Genomic DNA, 11,010 nt, shown 5'->3' with positions numbered 1-11,010 from the left:
AAAGTCTATATGAGTCAATTCCCAACATTTCATCATCGGAATCAATATGGGTTCAATAATCCAAACACTATAGTGATTTATTTTTATTTTTGCTAGGTAAAAATGGCTTATTAAGCAAGAAAACGTAATTACAAGAATCACAAAAAGAGAGGCACAAGGCCTCCCCACCCCCATATACCAAAGGGGAGAAAAAAGAACAACAAAATAGCTAACAAAAATAATCTCCTAAAACTCAAAAAACTAACAAAAAGAAAGAGAAAAGGATTTTAAGTGCCTCCACCTCCTCCTTTGTTCTTATTTTTCCTCTTTGGAGTTGATTGATCTTGTATTTCCTTGCAATACTCCTTTCGAAAAGATAAATCTTTCAGAAACTTCTGTTGAATATCAAATTTTGTTATTGTAAGAAGAACCTCATGATCCTCTTTAGATAAAAGAATTTCCACAGACCCAGCATCACTGTCCGTAACAAGATTGTTGTTGGGCTTGTGTAAATGCCCAATTTTTTCACCTTCATGGTCACTGTTATGTCTTGTATGCTCCATATTAGTACTCAAAGCTTTATGTTGTTGCCGCATAACATTGTGCGCAGCTGTATTCCAGACCTACCCGGAGATCTTCCTCTAATGCTTGCCTTGGCGTGTAAAGAAAAACCTCGTTGCTCCAAATTTTTTTCACGTTTTTCCTTTTCTAAATCCTGTTCCATAGAGCTTGTTGAAGGCCCAATTACCTTGTTCGGCTCTGTATTCTTCAAACTAGGACTCGGCCTAGACTTATCCTCCACCAAAACACTTTCAGATCATTCCGCATCTTTGCTCTCTAAAAAATCCCGACCATTATCAACTAGGTCAGACTGTAAATTACGCTCAACAAGAACTTTTGCAGCCCTTCGAACTATTCTTTTTGCTTCCCAACTTGCCAAAATATCAGCGTCCACAGCTCCATCATTTAAAAGTTGTTCCATCTCACTGTCTTCCTCTTTCTCAATGATCACATGACTAGCAGTGTCTTTGGTATCCAGACCTAACTCACACTCAAGGATATCAAATTTATTTTGGTGCATAACAACTTCAGTCGTTAGTAACTCATCCACAAGAGTGCTCTTCTTTGTCTTTCCACTAACCAACTTCCATTATGTGTTTTGAGAATTGTTGTTAGCTATAGAGGCAGTAAAATCCACCCCACCACCAATAAAAATCAATAGAACTGAATTATTATCAACCATACTCGGATTATCTCCAGGCACAGTAGTAGCTCCTTGCATCATCTTATCTTTAACTGGCTGCCACTTTTGACTACTCTTTATAGGATTAACCGAAGGATTCTTTTTAGTTTTCCTCCTACATTCAGATTCAACATGTCCAACAATTTTGCAACATGAGCAAAATTTAGGAATTTTTTGAAGTTCTACAAACTGATAGAAACTTCTTTCATCCACTGTTACATGAATGGAATCTGGTACTTTCTTTGCGAAATCAATATCAACTAACACAGCTGCATAACATCCGTATTCATGATTCAACGTCTTCTTGTCTACCAAAATAGGAGTACCCAGATTTTTTCCAAGAGATAGAAAAACTTTTTCCGTCCATAATTCCACATATAAGCCAGAAAAATTGACCCAAACAGCAACATGGGATGAGCTTTCCTTGTCCGGATCAAACCATGAAAACCAAACTTGAAGTCGTAACTCTTGTTGATCTAGTTTCCAAGTTTTTTCACGGACTTTGAGTTTATCCTCTTCAGTTGAAAAATTTATAATGAAAAAACCCTTGTTCATAGGCGTGAACCTGACCTTTCCCGGACCAAAATTCCATTGTTCTTCCAAAGATCTTTTAACATCGATAAAACTTTTAGCCCTAAAATCCAGTCTAATAAGACTGAAACTCCAGGCCCCACACCCCTCTTGAAAAAAATCTAAAGGAAGTTCCATGGAGGGTTTATCATCTTGAAAAATGGGGTTTGACAGACTGCCAATATCAATAGTGGTAGGATTCATCGTTTTTTTACCTTTAACCATGTCGGCAAAAGATGCAGACATATTAGCTGCGGTCCTTGAACTCGTAGCATGGTTATCACCCATTGCCGATCATCCAAATATGAACAAAGCAATGGAGAAACGTAAAAAAAAGAAACCCTAGATAAAAAGAAGAAAAAAAATCGCCAGAGCAAACTAGGAGAGAGAAAAACTCAATTTTAAGGCCACTATAGTGATTTACATTTCACTAGATTGACTCATTAATTTCTCTAAAGTATGTTTCCTTCCAAATACATTAGAGGCTATAAACATGCAATCAATTACATTATCATCATTGTGAGTTTCCACATGATATTCACTTGCATATGTTTCTTTGGAATTTAACAAGGTGTGATTATCGCTAGGTACATGTAGAGATTTTGTGACGTCTTTGTTCTATCTTGAAAACAAATTTTGAGCAATGCTACGCCCGATTATCCAATCCTTGTAGTCACATTATAAGTAAATAGTTCAACAACTAATTTAAATTCCTTAAGAGTTTCGTGTAATAAGTGGTGTGACCTTATTACGTAACAAAAGAAAATCTATCTTATTTACTTTAAAGTGTTATCGTTCATGAAGATGATATACTTTTCATCATAATGTAACTCAAGTACTTTTGAGTATATCTCAAGTTCTTTAGAGTATGTTCTTTAGAGTATTTCAATCTCATGAAAATGATATACTTTTCATTCCATAAGTGCAGACAATGAATTTAATTCTTCGCAAAAACAATTTCTTTATTTTAGCTAATGAAATATATGTCAAACTATCATGTAGACAACAGTTTAAGATCAAAATATATGATCTAACCATACGAATTCGATTGAATAAATGTAAGAAAAAAATGGGTAAGTGTATTGACTTGGCAAATTTCTTGTTGCCATTAATGTTGATATCTAGGGCATGACTTTCTCCAAGAATATAGTGTGTTCGTTTCCCTTTAAACTCCCTATATCTCTTGTAGTTGACTACTAATAATGATACTTGCATTACAACGCTTGTATCATTCTCAGTAAAATGCTTATACCAAGATTTGCAACTCTCTTTGGCATGAGTCAGAATTACATCTTTGTCCCATTATAGGTAGATACATTTACTTTGTATCATTACTACCGGAGCCAGAATTACATCTCTGACTCATGGAAACTTTTGTGAGTTTCTTTCCACAAAGCGTGAGGTGTACTTTTAATTACAACATATCATTGTCAAAGTTATTGACTCATTATAGTCTAACAAGTGGATTACATCCCACTGAACATTCAAGTTTGGGGGAAAATGAATGTTTCGACAAACTTCCTTCAAAGTATTACATCGTCTGAAGTTAATATGTCGCCTTGGAAATGTTGAAGGTATGGCTTCCTCTTTGAAAGATGTATCTTTACAAGTTGAAGATTTTTATGACGAAAGTATTATATTTGTGCACACAAACTTCCACATCATAGACTCTTTAATGGTGCTCAAGTACTTTTGAGTTCAAAAGGTCAAATTAGAGTCGAATTGGTTTAGTCAAAGTATGGTCAAGACCCGGTCCATTGGGTTGACAAGGTCATGGTTAATGAATATAAACATATATGATCCATTATATATGAAATATTTAGGCCCATTGATAATAAGTTTGAAACTATTAGCATATGAGACCAAAGGTTAACCCTAAAAATTGATAAAATTCTTCTTTCAACTGTTCTGATCTATAGACAACTGCATCATCGTCCGATCATGATAAAAGTTTTACAGTAGATACAACATCATGTCTAGACAAACATATCCGAATTTCAGAGACATCCAACGGCTAGATAAAAAGATATTTATGATGCCGTATGACTGTTCCAATTCACGTTTTTGTGGATACAACAGGAAATATCACGTACTTTGGAGTACTTTCCATGGTTGGATCTTTATGACATTTTTATAGTATCTCTTTGAGGATAACATATACAACATATAAAATTTACAGAATAATCCAACGGTTAAAATTATAGTAAACATAGGTTTTTCGACGTTGTTATAATTAGGTTTTCTGAACGAAAACAGTTCTACTAAAATCAGAATTTTGAGATTGCATCATATTCCGATTTGATTGAAATTTTAACGAGTAAATAAAGACTAAGTCGGTTGAATATACTAAATTTGCATGAAAATCTAACGGTCAAATCTCTATGTTTGATAATCATGCTTTCATAATACCCTAATATGTACTATGAAACGAATATTTTTTGTTCAAAAGAAATACCTGGTAACGCATCCATGGAAACAAAAAATCAGCCGATCCAATCTAGCTCTGCGACATAGCTTCGTGCATGATAACGTGTTGTAATAGAATAATAGGAAAAGATAAAGAGATAGAGAGTTTCTGTTCATAAAAACAAAAAAACAAAACGAAAAAAAATCGAGAGTAACAATAATAGGATTACATGGATACAGTATCATATACATACATGGAAAGGCAAATCCTACTTGGTCCGTAGGCCCTACAACACAGGCAGGATTCTCGTTAAAAAAAAAAGAAAAAAAAAAGTAAAGTCAGTCGTGCGGGATAGCACTGCTTTACTTTGAAACGATGCGCCCAGAAATAAGAAAAGAGGATTTCGAATGGTGGTGGTTGGCTGGTTGTTGATACCGTTTGTTTTCCCCTGAGTATTGTCGCAACTCTCTCTTAGACTTATTTGGTTTCTAATCTAGGGCAACAAAGGAAAAAAAGAAGAAGAAGAAGGTATGGTTTCTCATCTTGTTAGTAGACAGTCTTGTTAGTAGAAGGAAGGAAAAAAATTTAAATGATCCGACTCTTTTTTTTTTTTTTGGTTAGAATAGCCCTGACCTAGATTTTCATCTTTAACAGTCTCAGTGATGTTAACCCTTTCCTGTTTCAGAAGGGGCGATTAACGGGAAAAAATAAAAGTGGCGATTATGTACTGGTAAACCATGGTTTGATACATCGAGAAACGGAATGCTAGATATTGTTAAATGGCGGGATATGCAGTTGCAGTTATACCGTCATTTGCTAAGCTACAGCAGCAGACAAGCTATTATAGACTGAGCCAACTTATACCTAGAAATTCTTGTTTCACAACAGTGGAAAGGTCCTCATCTCGGTATACCTTTTCTAACTTACTAACATCTATTTGTTTTTAACCTATCTTGTAGTTTGCAGTATTTGCTTAACATTCTCCACCACATAGGTCCAGATGCAAATTAGTGAACCATTTTTTTTTGAAAATCAACAAATACATTTATCTCTATTTACTTTTATGATTTTAAACCTTTAAAGTATACTATACAAGTACAAATTAAGTGCAAGATGTAGAAATGTTGACTACCATAAGATGTGGAATGATGATAGGAAAATCAATAATAAAGCATATTTTGTTTCTATGGTTGTAGAAGGTCCTCATATAAGAACCGTGGAGTAACATCTCATTCTCCGGCATGGGAAGCATATGGGCTAAGTGGTCCTTCCATTTTGACGGGACATTTTCATGTAAAAGAGAGGTCAGTTAGGTGTTGTTGCCTTGGGATGATAAACTCGGAGATTACACCTTTCAGTGGTGTATTCATTGTCGATCAAGTACTTTTAACGGCCACTATAATCCTTGCATATATGGCTGGAGTGGTAGTGCCTTCGAAGAATGGTTATTTTACTTTTAGAAAGAATGTCTCAGATTGTGATGTCGTTCCTGACTCTACCTCTTTTGGTAGGTAAGGGTAAGCAACTTGAGCAGGGCATGAATGGAAGTGTGTAAAAATCTAAATAATGAAATATTGTATTACTAATTAATTTTCCGTTTGCAGTACAGCGAAGAGTGATCGCCAGGTAAATGTAGAGTATGCTTGGGATGCAGTGAAAAAGAAGCTTATTGGTGCCCTTGATGCTGCTCAATATGATGGTAATCTGGATAGTAGAATTGCTGAGCGCAATAATCAGAATGCGAAACACCCATTAAGTTTATATGCCCTCGGTGAAGCTCCCAGGTTACGCCTGCTTTTCATTACCTTGCAACAACTCGAGAAAGAGGCAGGCACTGTCTCTTTATCCATTTATGTCTCTTTTTCACATCTCAGTTTGCTTGTCCATTCTGATTTCGACGTTTATTGAATACCATGTCTTGCTAATGTAGATAAGCTGTTGATAAAGGCAGAAAGCAGCTCTGATGCTTTTGAGTCCATTTCTATTTTTATTGTTCTCCGTCTAACTAAAAGTTTCATGTATTTCCAGGTCAATTGCATCTCAGGTGGCTGTGGAGATATTGGAAGAGATGATCGATTAGCAGAAGTATCAAGAATTATACAAAAATCCACTCCAGTAATTTTTGATACATGGCTAGAGCATGAACTCTCTCTGGAAAATAGGAAGCACAATAAGGTATGTAGTCTGCTGGGAAAGTTTAATGTTTGCTTAAAGCCATAGATTGAAATGTTAATTAAAAATCATTAATTTAAATTTTCTCCAGGATATATTTCCGACAATGTACAAAAAGTTGGAAGGAGATGAAAGTATTCTACGTAACATTGAAAATTCTGGCAAGGAAGATCTCTATGCAGAATTCTTATTCTTTCTCAGATATGGCTCCCTCGGGTATTCTTATTTCTCCTAGTTGCTCGTGCTTTTGGAAACTAAGCAAACTATTCTGCACGTTTTAGTGTATCTGGTAGTCTAATATTATGTGGGCAACTGGTGTCACACTGGTAAATGGTCTGTAGAAGCCAGCAAAGCGCTTCATGATTTATGGTTACTTTGACGTGCATCTAATTTCTCCATGTAATTGTACATAAAGACTAATCTCCTGTCTAGGCATAGATTATTAAGGTACAACAATGTACATGCACCAAATAGTTTTCCAAGCTTTATCCAATAAATTTGATTGCTGACGAATTCATCTCCAAACCCAGCTTTGGCATGTTCTTTTAGAGATGCCCTGTCGGTTTGTGGCTCTGAGCCATTAGTACTGTGACATTTACATAATGCTTATGGGCTAGAATCTAAATGCTACGGGGTTTCAAAATGGCATAGCTAACCTTAAACACATCTGGTCTTTTTCCACTTTTTTCTTTTCCGTGCTTGCTATTATTACTGCTCTTATTTGTATAATTGGGCTTATTGTTGTCACTTATTCTTTTGTATCTGTTAGTATTTCATGAAAAAGTGTCTGAATGATACAACCTTTATTTTATGCAATGATGCCCGCCACTTTAACCTGTTTTTATTTGCCTTGTACCAGAGTTGGTTGCCGCTATGATGTAAACTTGTTTGTCCTGTTTGGGGTTGACATCTTAGAAGATCTGGTGATTAATTTGGCAGATGGGATTACGAGTAATTATTTGGAACTGATTTCAGTTGACAGTAATATGTCCAAGGATATGAATCGCCTGGGTTTGATCTTGTGTTCTATGTGTACTCGAGAACTTCAAAAATTGCGCAATGAGGTAAAGTGTTTTGCTTCTCCAGTTCCTTTGCATAAGGATCTCTGTTTTACCACTTCTCTACAATAGATTGCGATGTACTAGGTTTAGTTTTTCTGCATGTGTCATGATGGTAATAAACTGCAGGTGATATCGTATAAGCCAAGTCAATGCCGAAATTTGCTTCAATGTGAAGGCACTCACCCGAATCTCACTTTCTTATGGCAGGTAGCATTGAATAAGTGGATGCACCAAAATATGGACTCAATAATATTAATGTATGAGGACCGTTTTGACTTGTCAACATTTAGTGTCCGTCTTCCTGAGGATTCAGACAGTAGTGAGGCAAAGAATCTGCACTGGTGGCAGAAGCTTCCCCTCAAGAAACCTGCCCGTCCAATATCCATGTTGCACTATGTTGTGATAAGCCAACTGTCCATGGCTGTAAAACGAACCGAGGAACTTAGGGCCTTGACTGGATGGTATATTTCTTTCAGTCTGGCCCATACTAACTCTTATCTTTTGCGTACGTTTGTTAATACTTATGAAGATAGTATAGACATGCACAACCACATTATTCTGCCTGGCATTCTAAGCAAGTTTAGGTGAGAGGTGTTTTTTATATCTTCTAGCCGTGCGCTATTTGCATTTCCGGTGCTTGTTGTTGCTTTCAAAATAGATATCGATGCAAGTGTGGCATGGGCAAGCAAAGAATAAAAGAATTATGATCTCAGAAGCACGACAGCCAAGAATCATACTATATTCATACTATCCTGAAATGAAAACCTTAACCAAGCTATCCGAATCCCTTCTTTTTCAGTCTTTCCCTTCTCCTTTAATGAAATATTGGTTAAGGCCAAGATTCAATTTATGAAACTCATAAAAATTGCACTTTTTTACTGTGCAAGACCCGAAGAACTTCAATGTGTTCCGGTTTGATCCCCAAAGGTTCACATAGTAACAATTCTCTCATCTTTTAAGTAATATAATATGTGGAAATGTGAACTTATGTGATGCATTACTCCAGCTGCCCAAATGATAGTACTTCTTAATGGTAGGATATGCAGCCGACTCAAAATGGTTGTTTATGTTTTACAGGAGATATTATTTCAGCTTATTTCTTGAGTTCTCTGATATTTCTTGGGAAAGTCAGCAGTGCTATTTCATTTTTGCTGGTTTCCTTAATTGGGAGGTCCCTAGGACTTATCTACCGCGGGATAAGGCAGTCCCTTGGGTGGAGGTAACTATTCACCTGCTTGCTTGTTTCATTAGATTTCTTTGCTTATCATGTGTTGGATATTTCTTTTTGATAAATTAGTGAAAGTTGACGTCTAATTTTGTCAGATCAACATGTAAACCTGTCAGGATGAACAACTTCGTTCCAAGTTTATTCTTTTTTGTTGACTTCTGTTTACCATATTAGACTATTTATTTATGCATTGTCCTGTGCAGTACTAGTCTACCACATAATTTTTTTCAGCAACTAGTTTATTATATCAATAAGAAGTAAGAGCTAAAGTTATGCTTCCTAATATTTGCTTAAAAGATAATTGGAAGCAACACAAGTGAATCACTGGCTTGGCATGTAGGAACTGAATAACATTTCCATCACAGATGAACAAACATACTAGTTATCAGTCATACTGAAAGATCATAATTTGTATGATAGATAAATGAACAGTGTTCATTTTGTAAACTAGCACAAAGCTTAAACGTTAAAACTATAAAATTCCCTCTCCTTTTTTCACAACATTTGAAAATTCTTTTACTTAAACTGCATTCAGACTTGAGCTGAAAATGTCGCCTGCACTTTATGTGATGCAAGGTATACTGTTAATTGTAGTTATAACTTACAATTTCGTTTCCCGGGCTTTCTATGTTAGTATGATTCAACTAGATAAAAATTTAAGAGTCGCGTCCACCGGAAAGGAAAAGGTCAAGTATACTTGGGTAAAGGTGGTTTTCCATTTATTATTGTCCGTCGATTCAGATTATGTTTACTGTTTTTTCTTGTCCGTAGTTAACTGGCCGAATCAGCAGAGCACCTGGCATTTTCATTATATTTGCATATCACCCTTTGACTTCTTTGAAACAAATTGGCCATCTTCTGTGTCATCCAGCTTTAAACATTTCTGATATAACAATGACACCCATGTGCCCAATTATCTTATATCTGTTTTCAGTCACCTTCAATATTTTAGGGGTGTGTTTGGGGCGTAATTCACAGTAATATTTGAAAATTCTGTAGACTCTTACAATCAAAGTTTGTTGATCTAGGAAAACCTTACAAAGTACTCCTATTATTTTTATGTCATTAAGTCATTTTGTTCGTCTGCTTTTTTAACTTAGTCTCCTGTGGAAATGGGAACACAAAAACAATAAAGAAAATGACAGGCACATTACTTTTTCATAAAAAAGATTAGAAAAAGCAAAACTCTATTTTCATAAGATCCTCTTACATTTTTTTGTACCCTATCGTTCTCTATAACCATTTCATGGTGTCCACACCTTTCTGTAAAGTAAAACATTTCCTCTTAAAAACAACATTTTTTTTTGCACTCTAAAATGATAATATAATATGTGCGTCAACATTTCAAGAAGCTATTTCGTAACAGTAGTTTGATGTCTCGTGTCTCTTACGGCAATCTTTTCTCCTTTTAATTAATAAGGGAGTTAGCATTATAGTAACACCAGAACTTCCATTACTGAAATCGACGAATGCTTGTAAGTTTGAGATTTTTCTGCTGATTATTTCGACATAATCGTCAAAAACTCTTTTACTGTAGCAATTATTGTTTATATACTAGCCAAGGATAATTACCATAGCTTCGGTAAGATGCAGGGCATGGCTAAGTCTAATTTTGAAGATCGTTCAACTCGACAAAGTCAAGTAGCAGCAGTGTCCAACGACCCGTGGTCCAGAGGAACAAAATTATATAGAGGAAATGTTAACATATTCTGTACTTTAATTAGGATAATATACTACATCAAACTGCATACAGAAAGTAAGCGGCGCATATAATAGCCCATTGATGACTCAGGAAAATTTTATAGTTAAAGAATTCTGCATTTGTCCTCGTAGAATTTCTTCAAGGCTATCTGATAAATTAGGAGTGTAGAATTTCTTCAAGGCTATCTGATAAATTAGGAGTGAGTTCATATAAACAGGTGGGAAGGAAGGTTTCAAGTTACATTGTAATCTGCAATTCTATAATTCTCTTTGCAGTTTAAAATGATAACACTATAGCTTGAGTTAGTTAAGTCAGTTTTGCAGAACATTGTGCGCTAATTGACACCATGATATGATTTCAATGTTCCTAAATAGATGACATAATTCAAGTTTGCACATATTTTAAGACAATGAGGAGGTACGAGTATAAAGATTATCAAATTATACATATTTTTTTATAAATATCCCCTAATTTAATGAAATAGGGAGTACAGGTTTTGTTTGTCACGATACTCGACCATATTTAAGATAGTAAATAATATCTTATCTAGTGTCTCAATAATCACCGACTGTAAGACTCTGACGGACTCAATTAATAAGGTTAGCGCCGATATCTCTTGGATAGTAGAAAACTCAATGCAGGCAGTTA

The 11,010-nt window shown here is 35.4% G+C and overlaps 1 protein-coding gene across 6 annotated transcripts; it reads left to right on the top strand.

Annotated features, from left to right (window-relative positions):
- The first annotated feature begins 4,555 nt into the window (after window positions 1–4,555).
- On the top strand, window positions 4,556–10,676 carry LOC113358316. 6 transcript variants are annotated; one of them, XM_026601850.1, is made up of 10 exons: window positions 4,556–4,727; window positions 4,885–5,094; window positions 5,399–5,710; window positions 5,804–6,026; window positions 6,228–6,374; window positions 6,463–6,587; window positions 7,231–7,435; window positions 7,640–7,893; window positions 8,510–8,651; window positions 10,254–10,676. In XM_026601850.1, the coding sequence occupies exons 2-10, from the start codon at window positions 4,979–4,981 to the stop codon at window positions 10,431–10,433; spliced, it is 1,704 nt and encodes a 567-aa protein (XP_026457635.1). In that variant the 5' UTR covers window positions 4,556–4,727; window positions 4,885–4,978; the 3' UTR covers window positions 10,434–10,676. The 6 variants fall into 6 exon arrangements, with proteins under 6 accessions (XP_026457635.1, XP_026457633.1, XP_026457632.1 ...); XM_026601848.1 differs by having other exon boundaries at window positions 4,885–5,106; XM_026601847.1 differs by having other exon boundaries at window positions 4,888–5,106; window positions 5,396–5,710; window positions 10,254–10,675.
- The last annotated feature ends 334 nt before the right edge of the window (window positions 10,677–11,010 follow it).

This window comes from Papaver somniferum, chromosome 3 (assembly GCF_003573695.1).
Source record: "Papaver somniferum cultivar HN1 chromosome 3, ASM357369v1, whole genome shotgun sequence".
NCBI classification, from domain to species: Eukaryota; Viridiplantae; Streptophyta; class Magnoliopsida; order Ranunculales; family Papaveraceae; genus Papaver; species Papaver somniferum.
The sequence above is the reverse complement of the archived record's forward strand: the minus strand, read 5'-3'. Positions and strand labels throughout refer to the sequence as shown.